Here is a 22,360-nt window from a genome sequence, read left to right on the forward strand (position 1 = left end):
ATAAAAAAACAAAATTAATAAAATAAAAATTTTGTTTTCATTAAAATATTTTTATTTAATACAATTTTTTATTTGATAACTAAAAAAAAAAAAAAAAAAAAAAAAAAGACATATATAATATATAAAAAAAAAAAAAAAATAATAAAATTACCATAAAAACCTGAATAATTAACATAGAACATATTAGTATATATATTAATAAAATATAATTGAAATTTTGATACAAAAATATTTTATATACATTAAACAAAAGTGGAACAAATGATGAAATATTGAAATAATCTTTAAATACATAAAACATATATAGGATTTCTAATTTTATGAAATATGTTCCTATAAATGTATATATATATATATATATATATACGCATTTGTATATATATTAGGATTATCATTTTTATTTTTCATTGTTCATTTGTGGGTCTTTTATATGCATTTTTACGTCAAACGGTTGATTCATTTTATTACAAACAATTAATAATAATCTTGCTTCCATTTCGTGACTTTGATTTTTAAACATGTACATATCACCTGGACTTATTAAAAGTTGCATATGTTTTTCACATTCTATAACGTTATTTTTAATTCCTGTATCAATAAAAAAATTATTTGTATGACAATCTAATACAAGAAAAGTCATAAAACCATAGGAATTTTTTACAGGTCCATATGTAGTATCTGTTCCTATTAATATAATAGCCATTGCACCACCTTTGCTTTGATAATTTAAAGGTATACATGTCACTCCTTTTTTTATATTATTTTTATAATTTTTTTCTAATTCTACAATTTCATTTGGTGATTTTTTCATAAAAGAAGAATTTTCTTGTATTGAACTTTTAATAATTTTAAAAACATTAGTATTTGCTTCGTTATTTTGTTGTTCTTTATTTTTTTCGTTCATACTATTTTTTTTCATAAATCCATTATCACTATTTTTGCTATAATATTTTCTTATATCATTTTGTTTTAATTTATCATTCATAATATTAATAGCAGCTACTTCACTTGCTTTAGGTCTACCTCTTCTTCTTTTTACTTTAATTTCTTCTTGTGTACTATTATTATCATTTTTATTAAAACTATTAGTTTTGTTTAAAATACTGCTCAATGAATTTTGTTGATGCATTTTTTCTTTTAATAAGCGTGCTCTATATTCTTCCATTTCTTTTTTCTTTCTCCTTTTTCTTTTGGGCTTCATATTTTGTTGACTATTTGAATTATCATTCATATGATTATTATTACTGGAAGTTGTATGTCTAAATGTATTGTTTGTATTCCCTGAGGAATGATAATTTTTTTTATTGAATGTATTATCATCTTTTGAATTATTATTGTTATATTTATAAGATCCTCCACCATCTTCATCATAACCATCATCATTTTCTTCATCATCGTCTTCATATTCTTCATCATCTCCTTTATCTTTTTTATGATTATTAAAATCATTTTCATCATATTTATTTTTTGATGACCTATTAAATTTAAAAGATCTATTATTAATATTATTATTATTATTATTATTGTTGTTGTTGTTATGATCAATTTCAGCATAATAATCTTCATCCTCAAAATGGTCTTCCTGTTCATTATTTTGTCTATCATATTCATCGTCATTATCATCCTCACCCTCCTCTTCATGTTCTTCATCATCATATTGTTCCTCTCCATTTTGATCTTGTTCCATTTTTCTTTGTTTTCTTTTTTCCCTTTCCTTTTGTTTCATTCTTTCCATTAAAATGACATGTTTTTTCCTTCTTTTTCTTTTCTTTAATTTTTTTTCCAACTCTTCATTTTGTTTTTCATTTACCACACTGGAATAATTTTTAAAACGATTAAAGGTGCTTTCGTTAATTATTGTTGGTTTAGTATTTTCTATTCCAGTATTTGTTTTAAAATTATTATTTAAAGTTTTTTTTTCATCGTTTTCATCTGTCTTATTTATATTTTTCTTATTTAATATATTCTGAACATTTCTTACAGTAGCTAATCGGTCTTTTAATGCTAAATTTTTTGTTCTTTCATTTTCATTATTTGCATTTGTTAAAATTGTTTTTCCTAGAACATTATCATTTTTATTTATATTATTATTATCTAAAAAAGCTGCTGAAAAAACGTTAAACATTTTCTTTTTCTTATATAATTTATATAAAACATTAAAGGGTATTTATAAATGACAAAAAAAAAAAAAAAAAAAAAAATTAAATTAAATTAAATTAAATTAAATTAAATTAAAATACATATGTTATTATTAAATAATATAATTATGTACGTATTTCTTTATTTTATAATTAAATCAGAAAATAATAATAAAGGAAAAGAAGGAAAAAAAAAAAAGTTAAAAATTATATAAAATATAAATAAATAAATATATATATATATATATATGGAATAATACAATAAAATAGTATATACAATATAATATACGTTAATATATTAAAATTGTAAAATAATATAACTTTTATATGTGTTCACATAAAAGGTGGATATAATATATATTATATATATATATTGGGAGGAAAAAAAGAAAAAAATTAAATACATATATAATATACATAAATGTGTTTTTTTCTTCCTTTTCTTTATTTTATTTAATTTTATTTTATTTTTATCGTGGTGTGCAAACTTCAAACTCTTCCTTAAGGAATTTCATTTTTTATACAATATTTATAATACTTAGAAAAAATGTATTAAAGAATAAATATATATGTAAATTTACATTATATATATATATATATATATATATACATATATCAATATAATATTTCGAAAAAATTATTATTTATAAATTAAGAGTTATAAAAATGTGTATTTATTTCATATAAATATGAAAAAAATATATTACATATAAAATTATATGTATAATATATATTAATTATTTTTGTATTTCTCCAAAAAAAAAAAAACATTAATAAATGTTTAAATTGTTATATTTAGGTAAATATACAAATTATTAAAGAGAAAAATATTTTATTATTATAAAAAATATAAATATTATTATACAATATTGTATACATGTTGTTCTTTTATTTCTTTTCTTCTTTCAACATATTATAAAGAAAGCAAAAAAAAAAAAATAAATAAATAAATAAAATAATTCATCCATAATAATATTATTGAAGAAAGAAATTATTATTATATATATATATATATATATATATATATTAATAATTCTTATTAAAAGATTATTATTGCTTTTAAATATGGTCAATATCATTTGAAAAGGGAAAAAATAAATATCAATTAAGAAAATAATAAAATGAAAAAAATGTTAATATTAAAATATTTAATAAGATATATATAAAACAGTTTTATAAAAAGTAAATTTTTCTCTAATTTGAAATATGCGACAAGAATATTATATATACATAATATATTATATATATACTTATATAATTTTTCCATTGAATAAATAATCACATTATAATTATAGAATGTATTGTTATATAATTTTTTTCCTTTTTCTTTTTTTAAATTAAAGAAGCAATTTAAATTTTTCATTCATTTGTTTTCCCTCTTTTTTAATTCTTAATTTTATAAAAAGTTAGGATTGCATTTTATTATTATATATATAAATATGTATTGCTGTACATATATATAAATTATCAAAAAAAAAAATTTTTATTGTTCTACATATATTATTAAAATATTATATCTATATATATATGTGGGATTATATATATTATTTTCTTCTTATAATAATCAATTTTTATAATGTATTATAAGAAAGAAAACAAAATTTTGTAATTTAAATTATATTAATTTAAATTTCTATAAATATACATTTTATATATGTATTATTAAAAAAAAAAAAAAAAAAAAAAAAAAAAAAACATTTTTATAAACTTATAAGAAAAAAAAAAATATATATGTATGAAAAGTTTAATGTAATTCACAAATATAACAATTTAAGACAATGTAGGATAAATATAAGAAATAAAGAAAAAAAAAAAAAGAAAAATCATTTAATCATATTATCATAGGTAGTATATATATATTTATATATATAATATATTTATTTAACTTGTGTGTGATATAATGAGGAAGCTGTTAAGTACAGCTATTATGGACTTGAAGAAAATAAAAGGAAATAATTTTGAATCGAAACATTGTAATGATAACTTAAAGTCTTTAATTATAAAGAATATACATAAGTTTGAAAATGATGAAATTCTTAAAATTATCGAAAAATACAATGAGAAAAATTATAAGGATACCAAAATTTTAAAATGTAGTTATGATGTTTTTAAAAACAATGTACATAGATATTCATTTGATCAAATAAATAAAATTATACGTTTATATAATATATCAGAAATTTATGATATTCATTTTAATACATCAGTTTTTAATTATATTATAAAAAGATTGGATGCGATCCCACCCTATGTAGTAGTCAATGTTTTTCATAGTAAGATTAATGATATAATTAATGTATATATATATATATATATATATATGCTACCATATAATATATACATATCTATATATAAATATATATATATACATATATATATTATTTTTAGATTTAATTCGCTCAGGATTAAGAGATTACAATAATATTAATTTGATAAAGGTATATTTTATTAAAAATATAGACAAATTCAACAACCTTGACTTAACAATAATTTTAAGTTCATTTACCATATTGCAAGAAGAATTATTAAAAAAACTTCCAAACGTAAATAATAAGGATGTTTCATTTAATATATGTGATACGAAAAAAGATCATTCTTTAAGTTCTGAAGCATTATACGATTATATGGATATATTTAAAATAATTTTAAATAAGATAGAGAAAGATAAAAATATTCATGAAAACTTGAGTGTAGTAAATTCTGTTTTAATATTAAATATGTTGAGTAGAATAAATTTTTGTAATTACGAAATATTTAAATTTTTTACAAAAAACTATTATAAAAAATTAAATGATAAAGATTTAGAACCTCATCATTTTACCTTGTTATTAAATTCATTTGCTAAATGTAATATACACATTAATATTATGAAATATATATTAAAATATATGAATAATAAAAATTTCATTAATAATTTATCTTATGTAAATATTACTAACGCTGTTCATTATATGGCTAAATTTAATTATAGAAATGCAACATTTTTAAATCATTTGAAAGACAAAGTAATTGAAATAATTGATATCATTCCTCAGAGAGAATTTAGTAATATCATGTGGTCCTTAGCTAAATTACATATTAAAGACGATTATTTTTATTACATAGCTTTTCAAAAAATCAAACAAATTATTGACGTAATGGATATGATGTCTGTTGCTCAAATATTAGATGCCATGAGAAGAAGAAAAAATGTATCAAATGGGCAAGTTATAGGTGCCACAATAAAGGAAAAGAAAAATTTAGAAAATGATATAAGTTGTCCGTTGAGAGATATAAAGGACACAACATTAAATGGCCAAAATATTGATTATAAGAATAATATAGAACGTAATAAATATCATAATAATGAAGAAAAAGTAAAAGAAAAAGAAATCAATACAACACAAACAGCAACACAGAATAAAGATTTAAATTATAATATACAGTCGACATATAAAACCCCACAAAATAATATTATATCAATTGAAAAAAATATAAATACATATAATATAATATCTGATGATTTAGAAAAAAATATTTTACATTTATTAGTAAATAAATACATAAAACATATACAACATTGTTCACTTCATGTCTTAACACAAGTGCCATTTTGTTGCTTACAACTTAATTATATTAATAGTGATATATATTATAAATCATTAGAAATTCTAAGAAAAAAAAGAAATGATATGACAACTTTGAATTTAATATATGCAAAATATTTTCTTAGAATTTTTATTGAAAAGCAAGAAGCACATTTTCAAAAATTACCTCGTTCCCTTAAGCAATTCGCTAAGGAAATTTTGAATTCTGATAATAATTAAAAAGAATATTTTAAAATTAAAAACATAAAAAATATATATTAAACACATATTAATAGATGTCGTTAGACTATAAAATAACAATATGGTATATTTTGTTATATTTATATGAATATTATATATAAATTCTCTTTTTTATATAATTTAAATATATATATATATATATTTTTTTTTTTTAATTTAATTTAAATCTTTTTTTCTTTTTTTTTTTTTTTTTTTTTTTTTGTGTTATAATTAATATTATGTTTTTATTTATTATTATTTTTTTTTATTTTTCAATATTATATTAGGGATGTTTATAGTAACCCCCATTTCTTGTTCCCCCCTTTTGATCTAAATAATATATATTTTTATGTATATATTAATCTATTTATTAATATATATATATATATATAAGTTCATTTGTATAAATTTAACAATATATTTCTCATTTGTTTTTAATATATATCAATCATTATAAAACTTATATATTTCTCAAAAAAAAAATATATTTACACTTGAGGCATATTATTTTATATAAATATGTTTTTGAATGAGTGCATTAAAATAAAACATTTGGAATTATATATGTGGTAAATAATTATTATATAATATATTTCTAATATATAGTTATTTTAATAATAATATATATATATATATATATATATATAAAATACGTAACATAAAAACACTAACATTATATTTAAAGGGATAAAAAAAAAAAAAAAAAAAAAAAAAAAGAAATGAAATAAATCATAAATTTATATATTAAAATATTTATATAATATTTATATGTAAATATTTATTTATATATATTTATTTATTTAATTATCGTGTTAATTAAATATATTAATTTTTTTAAACAAATTCCAAAGATGGCTACAATTAGTGGGTCAGAAACATTTTTACCCTTGGCTTTAATGGATAAGTGTATTGGTATAAAAAAAAAAAAAATTTAAGTAATATGTTATATTCATGTAGAACTGAAATGTTTTTATGTATTCTTCAATATAATATATATACCTAAATAACTAGATACTATATGATTAAATATATTCAGAAATTGTATTATTAAAATTTATGTTTTTCTTGATATTTTATATAAATATTTTTCTTTTTTCGTTCTATATAATATTTCAATAGGAAGTAAAATATGGATAATGATGAAAGGCGATAAAGAAATTGTAGGTAAATTGGTTGGATTCGATGAATATGTAAATATGGTAAGTTACAAATAAAAACGAAAGAAAAGAAAAAATTAGATATAATATTATATATTACATATATATCACTTTAACATTCAATTTCTTTTAAACATTTCAAATATGTATATATGTATATATATATATATATATAGGTATTAGAAGATGTTACAGAATACACGTACGCAAATAATGTTAAAAAAGTAAATAAAATTAAAAAATTATTATTAAATGGATTAAATATAACTATTATGGTTCCAGGAGGAACTCCAGTGAATTATTATGATTACGAAGAAAAGTTAGAAGATAATATAGCATAAATAAATACGTTAAAATATAGAGAGTATATAATATTTATGTTATTAATATTGTACTCTTATTTTATATATCTATTTTTAAAAAAATTTTTCTAAATAATATTATATATATTTTAAGTATTATCTTTATTTTTATTATATGTTTTTATTATTTATTTTTTTTTTTTAATTTCTTTATAAAAATAGACATACACGAAAAAAATAAAATAAAATAAAATAAAATGAGTAAATATAAATATATAAACATACAAATATATATATATATATATATATATATATATATATATATATATATATATATATATTTGTGCATTCTTTCATATAATATGTATATAAATTTAAAAAGCCACAAACGCCCAGAGGACTATGGAGCCATCGGGATAACCATTAGAAGTTGCAATAATATTTTGGTTTTTCGGATAAGTGTCAACACTAGTTAAAAATGATATTCGTTTCTTATTTGTATCTATTGAATGAAAATAATAAGAATGGTTATCCACATAATAGTTTGGTAAATAAAGATTTTTTATAGAATTAACATGGAAGCCGGTATAAAGATCATATACATGTGCATATGTATCGATAGATGGAATTATACATTTATCTCCTGCAATACAAGAGGAAAATTTTGGAATGTCATCTTCATTTGATATAATTTCTGATAACATATAATATAAGGAAGGTTCTTTTTCATCATTATTTAACGAATGATAATTTGTATTTAAAAAATTATTATGGTTAAAGTATGATTTGACATAATTATAATTATATTTTAGACTATCATTTATATTATCATATGGAACAAGATCCATATATTTTAAATTATCTACAAAAAGAGACCATGTGGGTTCTAATTTGTTATTAACATGTTCATAAAAGGTATTACTTTTTATAGTATTCTCATCGTAAATACTTGAATCGCTATTAGAATAGTTCGATTCAGGATAATCATCATGTTCATCTGTAATATTATTATCATTATTATTATAATATTTATTATTATCATATTTCTTATAATTATTTTTATTCTTATCCTTATTGTTATTATCCTTATTATTATTATTATTATTATTATTATTATTATCATTTTTATTAGGTTCAAAATGTTTATTTTCCTGTTCATTTATTTTTCTATTTAATTCATTCACAATTTTAATCCGTTCTTCTAACTCTTCATCTTCAAATATATTTCCAATTTTACATAATGCATATTCTTTATCATTATATAACTGACTTGAAAATATATCATCCTCATTTATTGTATCATGATAATTTTCATTTTCTGGATTTTCCTTACGTATTAGTGGTTTGTTTAAGCAATATGTTTTATAGTTATTTAAGTAGGTAGCCATATTTTTAGAATTCATTTTATTATTCATATACATAAAATCAAATACTTTACCGAATTTAGATTTATTCGTACTAATAATATATTTGTTATTATTACTAAACATACAGTGTGTAATACTTTTTTCTTCATCATAAAATGATTTAATAATATTGTTACTAATGTCATATAAACGTATATATCCATCATAACCGCTCGTCATTAATATATTGTTAAACTTATCTTTCGATAAATCAAAGGTTAGTGATGAATAACAAATAGATGAATGAGGTGATGAAACAGAAGAATTATCACTTTCTCTATCTTCTTCATAATCAGATGTACTGTCATTCATATTTTCGCAATCCAAATTGCCGCTATAAATATTTTTGTTGTGTATACTTTCTTTTTTAGCATTAAACATTTTTTTCTTTTTTCTTTGTTCTTTTTTTAATTTATATGATCCTTCGTGATCTATGGTTTTATTAAACGTTATACTAGTTACAGTATCTTCATGTGAACATATGGAAGCAAATGGATTTTTATTATCTATAAAAATCATATCAGATTTATTTGAACGTGAACTTTTTTTGGATATATTAAACAAGTTCATTCTTAAATCCCAAATTTTTAACACACCATCTCCTCCACCTGAATATACCAAGAAATTACATATATTTGGTATAGCTATACAGGATGTTATATACTCATGTGATTCTTTAATTAAAAATGTGGACTTATTTATTATTTCATTTACTTTATTCAATTTAACATAATTTAGGTCTATCATATTTATATTACTTTTTATTAAATCCTCATAATTGTATATAGGAATATATATACTTTTACCATTAGAAATGTTTTTATACTTTGTTTTATGATAAGGTATATATTTATTATCTAAAGCATTTTTTGACAATATATTATTATTATTATTATTATGTTTCATATTATTACTCTCTGAACAGTTTTTCATTTTTAATTTTGTATTTTTAATTATACTGGGAATAGATACATCCACATATTTCCCAATATCATTATTACAACGTTTGCTATTTTCTTCATATATATCAAATATTTCTATAAGTCGATTCTCACCACATGCATATATGTACTTATCATTATCGCTTATAGCTATATCTTGAATGTTATCAATACGAGTACATATTTTAGATAATAATTTATTCTCATATAAATCATATAGATATATAAATCCATTAGATGTACACCCAGCAACGTACTTCCCTTGAGGTGAAAAGCATACTTTATTTATCCCATATTTATTATCATAATATATATCCACATTATTGTTCAAAAACTCGCTCGCGTAGCTTATGTTATTTATATCGGCTAAATTAAAAACAATGTATATGCATATATATGTGTAAATATGATAATAAGAATGTTTTATTAGCTAAAAAATTATATGTTACAAGGTTTATACAATTAAAAATATAATACATACATATATCTAAATATATATATACAAATATATATATATTATTTATTCATTTTAATTTTTCTTACCATCTTCATTTTTATAATCATTTTTGATGTACTTCTTGGCACCCCCAAATTTAATTATTGGCACATATTTTCCATATATTTTTTCGCTGATATCCCTAAATTTTTTAGTGTCACAATCATTCATATTTCATCTTATTTTAGGAAAAACTAATATATAAGGTTTTACAAAATAAATAGCATCTTAAGGAATTTATTTTGATCTGTAATTATTCTTCTTATCTTTTTTATATATTGTTTTTATTTTCTTTCATTTCATAATCTTTATCGGAAAAAAACAAACAAAAGTATATATATATATATATATATATATAAATGTATTAATATTATATATAATATTTTAATTTTTTTTTTAAGATATATACTTTTTAATATTATGAAATATTTTTATTATATAATTAGTTTACTTTATTTATATAAAAGTTTTTCTTTTTTTTTATTAAGAAGAAATAATGAACTATTTTTTATTTTTATTTATTTTTTTTTTTTTACATTTTATTTGAAATATGAATCCGTTAAAGAAAATTATGAATAATAAAAAAAAATAATTATATAATCTATTTCTACACTGAAATAGATATTTTATATTATAATACTATACTTAATTTAAAAAATAAAAGAAAAAAGTACAAAATCAGATTAAGTAAAGTAAATGAAAATGTATAATATATATAAAGTTTTAAAATTTTGTTATATGTATTATTTTAAAATGATCTTTGAACTTTGAATCCTTATTTGGTATAATACTTGGAATGTACTAAAAAAAAAAAAAAAAAAAAGAAGAAAAATAAAATACATATATATATATATATATATGTATCTGTGCACATTTGTGAAATATAATATATTTTTCCTTTCATCTGGTTTATCGAAGTGAAATAAGTATACATTACTATTTGTTTTATTATCTTATTTTTTTTAATTATATTAACTACTATATGTTTTCATTTATAAAGTAAATACTGGTACTATAATGTGTATATATATTATATATATATATATATATATATATATATATATATATATATATATATATATTATTATTTAATTTATATATTTAACGTAATATATATTAATAAAATTTAAAAATATTACTATATAAATATTTTCTTTTAAAAGTACATATTTGTTTACAATATTACACATCATTTGTAAATAATGATCCATATTTTTTTTGATTTATGTATTTTTTATATAATATATCATTAATATTATTAAACATAACCTTTGTGAAATAATTCAATAATATATATATATATATATATATATATATTTAATGTTACATTTTAAAAAAACAAATATTATCCTATTGTTAAAAAGGATCTAGGGGTTCTTTTTTCTTTTTTTTTTTTTTTTTTTTTTTCCTATTTAATTTATTAAAAAAAAATAAAAAAATTTTGAACAAATTATTAAGTATGAATATATTTGTTAATTATTAAAAAATAAAGCATATAAAATATAGTTTATATATCTGATATGATATATATTTATACAAAAAATAAAAATAAAATAAAAGGTATGGTTTACAAAGATTCCTTGAATATATTTATTGATGGATATATTGAAATCAATTCGATTTAAATTTATGCATATATTCTTCATAAGTACACAATTTAAATTGTGGATTTTGTAGCATTTTATATATCATTTTAATGTTTTTTGCATCATCATCACTTTTAGCTATTATCCAACATGACTGATCATCAACTTTACTTAATGTAATCCATATGGGAGACCATATTTTCATAATTTCCCATTTTTTAAAATAACGTGGATAATCATACATATAAAAGTGTCTGGACATTTCATAATTTTCTGCACTACATAGAGAAATAACATTTGGTTGTGTTTTTACAATTTTTATTTTATTAGACATATTTAAAAATATATCAAAAAAATATTTACTATTGGTATTATTTGCTTTATTACTTTCGGAAAAGTATATATCTTTCCACATGAGATTATTTTTTTTTAAAATATAATGACATTGAAATATAAAAAGTAAGCAAGTTAATAAACTATCATAACCAGCATTGTGTTCATCACTGTTTAGTATATGTTTATCATTTGTATTATTCACATATATCATATTATTTTCATTATAATTATTATTATTATTATTATTATTATTATTATTATATGTTAATGTATTATTTTCTGAATTTAACTCAATACTTATATTTGGTATAATATTATCCCCTTTTGTCCCATATAGTAATTCCTGTTGTATTTTATCATTTTTAATATTATTATCATCATTTGAATAAAGCATATTATTTTTTTTATGTATAAAATTTTGAGTCATATTATATTTAGTCATCTTCTTTGGATTTATAAATGGAATAAAACATTGTGGTAAATCAGTTGGGTCATTCATAAAATTAAAAAAGAAATCGAAATCATTACTTGATGAAATTAAGGATGCCATATATTCACATAAACCTTTTAAAGTTGCTGGTCCATTTAAAGCATATAAATATTCATTTGTTTCATTAATATATTTGGTATCAAATGTATGAGGGAATAACTCTGTCCACTTTTTTTTAAATACATTTATAGATTTAGGTAAATCATGATAAAATGTTTGATATATATGTAAAATATCATAAAAACAATTATGTCCAATAATTATTTTTTTATTTTTTATTATTTCATCAAATAATAATCTTACTCCTATAATTTGATTTATTTTTTCTATTTCTTGTTCAAGATTTTTAATTTGTTCTTTATATGAATCCTTTTCACTCCGATACACTGCTAGATGTTTTTTGTCATTAACTTTAACAGATATACAAAATATTGAATCAAAATATTTTGTTATTAATGTATGTGCTAGTAAACGTAAATATGGATTTTCAATTTCTAAATATAATGGATAATTTGATATATTATCCATATTATTTATATCACATTCTGTATTTCTAATTGTATCATTATTATGTATATTATTATAACATTCAATATCATTTTCATATGTAGACTTATTAATTATCTTTTCAGCATTATCATAAACATCTTCATTAGTTATATAATTGTTTGGTATATTCTTTATGTTACTATTAATGGATGAAAATGTTTGTTTTACATTATACACATTATTATTCGTTAATTCATTTTTTTGTTTTTGGATAAAATTATTATTTAAACTTGAAAATGTTTTTTCCTTGACAATATTATTAGTAATATTATAAATATTATTGTTATTAATGTTGGTTGTAGGTATGTGTATATTAATATCATTACCATTAGCTTTGTCTTTATTATTTATGTAATTTATATTTGTATCTTTGTTCATATTTAATTTTTTCTTATCCTCTTCATGTTTACAATAGTTTTTATCATTATTTGTATTACTTATCCATTTCCCTATTTTTTTAATTATGGATATAATTGCTTCTCTATCTTCGTCATCCACAATTTTATAATTCTCAATTTCTTGTATAATTTTGTCAATATGTATTTTTTCTCCTGGTATGATATTTTTTTTGTTGGTATTACATTTACTTAGTAGATTATTTAATTCATTAATTTTTTCTAGTATATTTTTTTTTTTCTCCTCTTCTTCATTTGGTCTTAAATATCCTACTCCATTAAATATCCATTCATTAAAATCAAAATTATTTTCTTTCAAAAAGCTAAGGGTACTTGTGGATACACTAAAATATTTATTTTCCTTAGGAAATACATAAATACAATATGGTGATATATGCCACTCTTGTTTTTTTTTCTCTATATTACAAATTTTATTCATATTTCCATTTTCATATATAACCTTTCTTGTATGTACACTACTTTTTTTTTTTATTTCATTATTTTCTTCATCCGTCTGATATAAATCTTCCACTATATCTTTCTTCTTAGCAATAGATATTCCGATTTGACAAGGGAAAAATGATTTGGCTCCATAACAATGGGCTTCATAACTAGAATCTAGTGAAATATATCTTTCATCTTTTAAATGTAAACCTGTATATTCTACATCTATAGAAACAAAATCACTGTTATTAATCTTCTGAATTATTTCCTTGTGTATATTATTCCAATTATTTAAGTTAACACTTGTTATTTTAGAGTACCCCCTTTCTAATATATTATATTTAAAAAACAAATTCCTCTTTTCTTTTAAAACGAAATTTTTAAAAAAATAATTAAAAACACTTGACATTATATCTACATATTATTAAATAGATAAATAAACAAATAAATACATACATATATATATATATATATATATATATATATATTATTATATTTAATGTATGAATAATTAATGTCAGTGATGTATATGAAAATTAATAAATTCAAGTATGTATTTTTTATAGTATATTTTATTTCTATCTTTCGTGTTATATTTAAAACATGAATAGAAGAAAATAAAAAGAAGTAAATGTTTTTATAATATGTAACTAATACATATATTATATGATAGAATTTTGTACATCTCTATATTTTATTAGTATTTCTTTTCTTTTTTTTTAATACTAAAAATATAAAAAATTATACTAATTTTTTTTTTTTGTACACATAATTGTAATAATATAAAATTCTGTTTTAATTCCTTTTTTACAGTTATATTATTTTATTTTATTATTTATTTTTTTTTTTTTTTCTTTCTCATTTTTAAATACATGAACTTTATTTAAATATATTAGAATTTTACAAGTAAAAACAATTGGTAGATTCCTTTATTCTTTCTTCTCTTTTTATTGTTTTTCTCTAAAATATTTAAGATTTATAATAATATAATTCTTATATAGGAGCACAAAAATAAACAATTAGATACTTTAAAATTCCAAATTACATAAAAGTGATAATTATAAATATGGGATAATTATTAATGTGAAATATTTTATGTGAACATGATATTGACGTATTATTTATTAAAATATAGAATTATATTAACCAACAAATATATTGCATTATATATATATATTATTGTTCATTATGAACACATTTTTTAACGTGAAAAAAAAAAAAAAATATATATAGGTGTTAAAATATAAATAGTTATATATTACTGTAAATTTTAATTTTATAATTATTATTTCGATAGCATTTCATTATAAGAGTAACTTATAAATTAAACATAGAAATAATATATATATATATATATATAACACTATTTTGTGTACAAGGAGTACCATTAAAAATTAAAAAAGAAAAAAAATTATTATATATTCAACATTATAAATATAAAATTCACAAATCAACAAAAATGAATATAAAACGATATATACACATACAAAAAGTAAAAAAAATTTATATATTTATAATCTTAAAATACATGTACAATTAATAAATTAAAAATAATTAATTATATCATTAATAGTAAAGGTATTGTATATAAAACGAATAACAAAAAAAAAAAAAAAAAAAAAAAAAAAGAAATTTAAATATATTTACTTGTAGCATTTTTAATTTTATGGATGGTCTGATTTTTTTGATGTATTATTTTCACTGTGATAAATGTGTAATGGAACGTTACTATAATTTAAGGTATTTTCCACTTTGTTTAATGGAGATAAGGTACTAATTTTATTTATGTTATAAGTATTGTTTAAGGAAATATTATTTTTTGACAGGGTATTATAATTATATTGATCTATTATATTTTGTACGTTAAACTGATTTTTAACTTTAATATCCATTAGGTTATTTAAATTATTTGTTGCAATATTATCTGTAGTAGTATTGTTATTATTTAAAAAATTTGGTTCATAGATATTTTTGTTTATATTGCTTAATTTGATTTGTTTTGGGATACTACCTATATCATTAGTTATATTATTATTATCATCATTATCATCATAATGTAATATATTATGACTACTTTTGTATATACTATTCGTATTGTAATCATTACCTATATTGTTAGTTACACTTGAAATATTATTTATATTCCTCAATTTGCTTGTTTCTAATATAGAGTTGTATGAATTTATATTCGAATTGTTTATAAAATTCTTTGGAGAATTGTAAATTGAACTAGTATTATTCATGTAGCTATTCAATATGTTTGAATATTTATCAATTAATGAATTATAATTATTATTTGCTGTGTTATTATAACTATTCATTATGTTACTATGATTATTAATAATATTATTGTGACTATCCATAATATTATTATGACTATTAATAATATTATTTTGACTATTCATTATATTATTATAGCTGTAATTATAATTATTATATTTATTATTATTTAGCATGGTTTCACTTCCTATATTTATATTACCATTTAAGAAACTTTCGTTAGTTTGAGGCATGATCATATGTTGATTGTATGGACTTAAATCATTTGGTTTTATATTCGATGTAGCATCAATATTATTATATAATAAATTATTAAAGTTGTTAACTATTCTACTTTTTAAGGGTGTATTTTTTTCATTTAATTCATTTATTCCATTTATATTTATTTGTGACATTATATTCGTTGAATTATTTTCAACATTTGATATGTTAGGATTATAATAACTATGGTTTTTATCTACGTGGTAATTATCAATAATATGAATATTTTCAATATCTTGACATTCCATTTTTTCATCATTTACATTATTTATATTGAAGTTATTTCTTTGAAGATGTGAAGTTTTGTCTATATGAGTTTCTTTCATTACATTATCATCTTCAATAATATTTTTATTTAAATTTTTAATTTCATCATCTTTTGATTTTTTATTTGCGTTTAAATCATTATATTTTTTACGTGAATCTTTAATTTTGGTTATATAACTATTAAAATCTAATATAGTTAATAAATGAATAATATAAGCATGATTATTATTAGAACTGATACCTATCATTTCATTAATAACAATAATTAGTTTATCATTAAATATATCATTATATTGAAGTAGCTTTTCTATTACTTGTTTTAAATCTTCATTTTTATCATCTTCATCTATTATAAAGGTGTCAATATTTGAATGATCATTTTTTTTTTCATTTTTCATATGCTCATGAGTGTCCTTATCATTTGATATTTCATTATTTAAAATATCGGTAAATAATTCATTTTCCACAAGACATTGAAAAAAATAACAAAATTTAAAAGACGTATCTATTAGTTCCATTAAAGGATACGTTAAATCTTGAATTCTTAAAAAACATTTAGTTGCTATTTGAGAAATATATAAATCATGAACAGATTTAGTATATTCAAAATCTTTAGATTTATGTATTTGAGTACTCATTAGTTTATATTCATAATTTATTATATCTTCTTGTAAATATCTTATAACATGAGAAAAAAAAAATTGCATTTTATATCTAATAGAAAATAAATAAGAAAATAATGAACTTCCTTTTCCATAATATAAATATTTATATAAATTTCTATTATGATAACATAAAATTTTTAAATTATAATGAATACGACTTAAAAGAAATAAAAATTGAAAAATAGAATTATATGTATATATAGTATTCGTATTTATTATTAAAGCAATGGGCCAAGTAAGCTTAAAATGTATTTCTAAATTATTCCATAAATTTAATCCACTATGTATTTTTATATTCTTATTTATTTGTTTATCATAAAATATTAACGTTTCATTATCTATATCAATTTCAGGAATTTCAATAGCTGACTTGTAAGACTGATGAAACCATTTATATATTTCAACTGAACAATCATAACAACTAAATAAAAGACGATTTTCAGAATTTTTTATATTTCGCTTTTTATATGGAAATATATCATTTTCAGAATCAATTTCTTTATTATATTTAATATTATTATTATTATTATTATTATTATTTTTAGTGGTGTCTTGGTAGTTTTTATTTAAAGCTAGATTATCTCTATTTCTTATTTCATTTTCTATAGTCCCATTTTCATTATGTATATTAATATTTTTATTTTTCTCATAAATAGTAGACATATCATCTGACATATTAACATTATAAAAGTTTTTAAACCATTCATTTAGCTTACTTTTTTTCTTCAACAATTTATGCTTAAATAATATTGGACAGGTATAAAGACCTATGTATGCATTTCCAATGTCTAATGAAAACGCTTGGGTCATATCTAATGCTCTAATATGTATAATTGGTTTTATCTTATTTTTTGTATTATTAAAATTTAAATTATATTCATCTAATTTTTGTATATATACACTAAAGGTATGTTTCAAACAATTTATTCGTACACGAAATTTGGTTATAGTATTTTTATTAATATTGTAAAATGTTTGTTTATTACTTTGTATTTTTAGTACAGGATATTGTTCCCTATCATTACAATTATTATTAATATTATAACTGCTATTATTTTCATCCTTATAATAATTATTACTATACCTCACATTTTCACTTGTATTACTAATTTCTTGTGATATACCCATAGGGTATATCCTTTCTTTTTTCTTTAAATTCTTTAGATCATTTTCATGATCATCTTCGTGATATGTCCTTTCTCTTTCTTGGTTTAAACTATCTTCTAATAATTTGTTATTTAAAATACATTCTTTATTATAATCAATCGAATAACTATTACTGTTGTGAACAAATGATGATATTCCTTTTCCTCCTATGTATAAAGAAACCTCAATTTCTACATCTCCTAAAATTACATCTGATATGTTATTTTGTATGTTATTATTTATATTCGGATGATTTATTGTTTTTTTTTTCTCATAAAATTTTACTCTTATTTCAACCGATAAACAATCACCTAATGTACCCCAGTATCCTTGGGAACTATTTAATATATCTGTTTTGTAAAGTAATGGATTTTTTACTGAATGAATTACTAAGGCAAAACATGATCCTACAAGAAAATGATCTTCATTATTTTTACCATCATAATTTTTGTTAGATATATTATTATCTTTTACAAAATTTTGTTCATTTATATTATTTCTTGTTATATCCTGGTCATATAATTGGTTATCAAAAAAGTTATTAAAGTTTACAGAAAAATCAAAACCATGTTTAAATCCCCTCAAAATTTGTTGTCTATAATTATTTATACATACACTAAATATATTATCATAATCATAATATTTTTTCTTAAAAAGTGTTTGTATTCCTTTATAGAAGTCATTCAGTACTATTTTGTTATCATATATATAACACATTCCACCTAATATTAAATTATCAAATTTTTCTCCTTCAAAAGTATCATAAGAAAATTTTTTATACGAAATTCTTGGATAAAAATATTTGGAAATAAAATTTTCTGAAGTATCTGTATCAAAAGTATAATAAGACGAATTAGCGTTATTATGAAAAAAACAATTCGATTGGTCTTCTTTAGAATCATGATTATTACTATAAATATGAGTAAATAATGAATTATCATAATTATCTATTATTAACTTGTCTTTTTTATTTTCATATTTCGATTTACAATATTCTTCAACTAATACGGAAGAATTTTTCCATGCCATACTTTTTAACAAAATTTCATTTTTCATATTTGGTGGAATATGCATTAAGGACCATGATTTTTCTAAAAAGTAATCATAAAAATCTCCATTATTTAATAAATAGATATCTTTAAATAAATCAAAAATTTTTATTAAATTGATATCTTTAACAATATATTTCCATAATTTATATGCAATTATGCTTCTAATTTTTTCAATAGTAATGTCAAATATTTCTTTACAATATAAATTAATATTATCATTTGTTGAATCAGATAAATCAGCATATGAGGATGAATTATCTGAACTACTATTTGAATAATTAGAGTTTTCATCTTCATTTCTATATTTTACAAAACTTGGATCATTTGACATAAAATTATGATCATCTTTATAATAATATGAAGAATGAATTAAAGAAAATTTTGAAGACTCATCAAATGCTTTTGATAATATTTTTATAATAGGAAATAGTTTTAATATATCACTTGTATTCCACTTATTACTTCTAATTAATATACGAATAGATTTTCCGATAAACAAAATTTTCCTTCCCGCTATTTTGTCTATACAACATTGAGGTAAATTATTAAGTGATTGAAAAAATAAATAATTCCATTCAAAATTTAAACTTTGTACATTAGATAAAGTTAAATTTTCATATAATTCTTCTGGAGTTAAATAAATTTTTTTTTCATCTGAATATATAAATTGTCTTTTTTGTATAAAAAATTCATTATATGGATCTATTAATTGTCCATAAAGTATCCAAGAAAATAATTGATGTAAAAATATTTTACCTACATTTTTTAAATATTTATGATATATTTTTTTTATTCTTGAATTTCCATTTAATGAATGTTCATATAAATAATCTAATATTTCTTTTGTCTTATTTCTACACTCCCCCTCAATTACATTTTCTTCTTCTCTTTTTTGAAAATTTAAAAAATTTTTTATTATATTAATTATTACTAATAATTCTTCTCTTTTCTTCTCTAACATAGTAACAATTTGAGTTAAAGGTGTGTTACTATTATTATTAATATATTCTTCTACATCACTAATTTTTTTTAAATACTTTTTTATAAATTTTTTTATTTCGTTACATATACCGTTTGCATAATATCCGTATGGACTAGCATTATTTATACTTTTCACATTTTTCAAAATCACACCAAAATATGTATCCATTTTATTTTTATTATTATCATATGAATTATTTTTATTATGTTCTTTTCTTGTCATATAACCTGATGCAGATTCATTCTTTTCTTCATCATTATCATTATCACTATCACTCTCATCATCACTTTCCTCTTCATGATCAGAAGAGGAACTTATACATGAAAAGCTATTGTTATCTGAGCTATAATATCCATTGTTTACTTTATCATATATATTACAATTTTTTAGATTTTTATTATTTTTTCTTTCTTGATTTAATTTATTATATTTATGTATATGAGTTATATTCTTATAAATGGTATTCTTCTTTACTAATAAAAAAAAAATGTTTATTATATAGAAATAATAACCTAATTCCACAATTTCATTTATTATTTTTATTTCTGAATTTAAAAATATATGAATATTATTGTTTACTTCAAAACGATAATCATCTATATTAATATTTCCATTTATTGTTGTCTTCTTATTTTTATGAACTAATACTATTATATCTCCAGTTTGACCTATTAAACTTAATATAACTTCATGTATCATACTGTATTATAATTATGATTGACAAAATTAAAAATGGGGGAAAAAAAAAAAAAAAAAAAAAAAAAAAGGTCCTTACATAAGAATATATATATATATATATATATTATATATTCATAATGGCTTTCAGATAAAATTTCTTATATAATATTTATAAAATTCACATTAAGCTTTATCATGGATTGAATAATATATATGTTGAAATTATAATTTTTTCTTTTTTATTATAAATTAAAACATTAATATATACATATATATATTATAAATAAATGTTTAATACTTTGTGTATTATAACTAAATAAGGTATTATAACACATACCCTTGATTATAATTTTGTAATTAATTTATATTTACTAGCTTGTAAAATTATAAGTATATAAATATATACATATATATAACATATGTACTTATTTAATATTATCCATTTCTTTATGTGCACATTAAATATATTTGTTTCTCAAAATTTACATTATAACTTTTTTATGGTTCTTTTCTTTCTGTTATTATGATATTATGTTATGAAATTTTCTTTTTATAAATATAATAAATAAAATATTATAATATATTTAATTGAAGCATTAAACTTAAATTCAGAAAAAAATTTCAAAAAAAGTGTTAAAATGAGATTGGTCTTTAATTTTTTTAACAAATAAATAAATAGATATATATATATATATGTATTTAGATATGTATTTTTTTTTTTTTTTTTTCTATTTATTTTAAAAAGAAAATTAATGTTTACATTAAATAATTTAATAATTTTAGGTTTTTAGTGAATACTAAAATTTGTATAAAAAGAATTTGAAATGTGAAATATAAAATAAATAGTAAAAAATTAGCAATAACAAATTTTTTCTAATATAATAAATAAGCATATAAATATATATAATAATATTAAAAAAAAAAAAAATATATATATATATAATATATATACAAGAAAAAAAAAAAAAAAAAAAAAAAAAAAA

The 22,360-nt window shown here is 18.6% G+C and overlaps 6 protein-coding genes across 6 annotated transcripts; 2 read left to right on the top strand and 4 right to left on the bottom strand.

The window, feature by feature from the left end:
• Positions 1-397: 397 nt before the first annotated feature.
• PRSY57_1442400 (hypothetical protein) lies at positions 398-2,125 on the bottom strand (the record flags this gene model as incomplete). The annotated part of the gene is made up of 1 exon (XM_012910021.2): positions 398-2,125. The coding sequence occupies one exon, from the start codon at positions 2,123-2,125 to the stop codon at positions 398-400; it is 1,728 nt and encodes a 575-aa protein (XP_012765475.2).
• Positions 2,126-4,038: 1,913 nt separating this feature from the next.
• On the top strand, positions 4,039-5,944 carry PRSY57_1442500 (hypothetical protein; the record flags this gene model as incomplete). Its single annotated transcript, XM_012910022.2, has 2 exons — positions 4,039-4,411; positions 4,527-5,944. The coding sequence occupies 2 exons, from the start codon at positions 4,039-4,041 to the stop codon at positions 5,942-5,944; spliced, it is 1,791 nt and encodes a 596-aa protein (XP_012765476.2).
• An 851-nt stretch (positions 5,945-6,795) lies between these two features.
• Positions 6,796-7,442, top strand: PRSY57_1442600 (U6 snRNA-associated Sm-like protein LSm5, putative; the record flags this gene model as incomplete). Its single annotated transcript, XM_012910023.1, has 3 exons — positions 6,796-6,856; positions 7,064-7,143; positions 7,278-7,442. 3 exons carry the CDS (start codon positions 6,796-6,798, stop codon positions 7,440-7,442), a joined length of 306 nt encoding a protein of 101 aa, XP_012765477.1.
• A 335-nt stretch (positions 7,443-7,777) lies between these two features.
• On the bottom strand, positions 7,778-10,417 carry PRSY57_1442700 (hypothetical protein; the record flags this gene model as incomplete). The annotated part of the gene is made up of 2 exons (XM_012910024.2): positions 7,778-10,116; positions 10,294-10,417. 2 exons carry the CDS (start codon positions 10,415-10,417, stop codon positions 7,778-7,780), a joined length of 2,463 nt encoding a protein of 820 aa, XP_012765478.2.
• Positions 10,418-11,857: 1,440 nt separating this feature from the next.
• Positions 11,858-14,455, bottom strand: PRSY57_1442800 (poly(A)-specific ribonuclease PARN, putative; the record flags this gene model as incomplete). Its single annotated transcript, XM_012910025.2, has 1 exon — positions 11,858-14,455. One exon carries the CDS (start codon positions 14,453-14,455, stop codon positions 11,858-11,860), a length of 2,598 nt encoding a protein of 865 aa, XP_012765479.2.
• A 1,255-nt stretch (positions 14,456-15,710) lies between these two features.
• On the bottom strand, positions 15,711-21,398 carry PRSY57_1442900 (hypothetical protein; the record flags this gene model as incomplete). The annotated part of the gene is made up of 1 exon (XM_012910026.2): positions 15,711-21,398. The coding sequence occupies one exon, from the start codon at positions 21,396-21,398 to the stop codon at positions 15,711-15,713; it is 5,688 nt and encodes a 1,895-aa protein (XP_012765480.2).
• Between the last annotated feature and the right edge of the window lie 962 nt (positions 21,399-22,360).

The sequence above is a fragment of the Plasmodium reichenowi genome, chromosome 14 (assembly GCF_001601855.1).
Source record: "Plasmodium reichenowi strain SY57 chromosome 14, whole genome shotgun sequence".
Classification (NCBI taxonomy): Eukaryota; Apicomplexa; class Aconoidasida; order Haemosporida; family Plasmodiidae; genus Plasmodium; species Plasmodium reichenowi.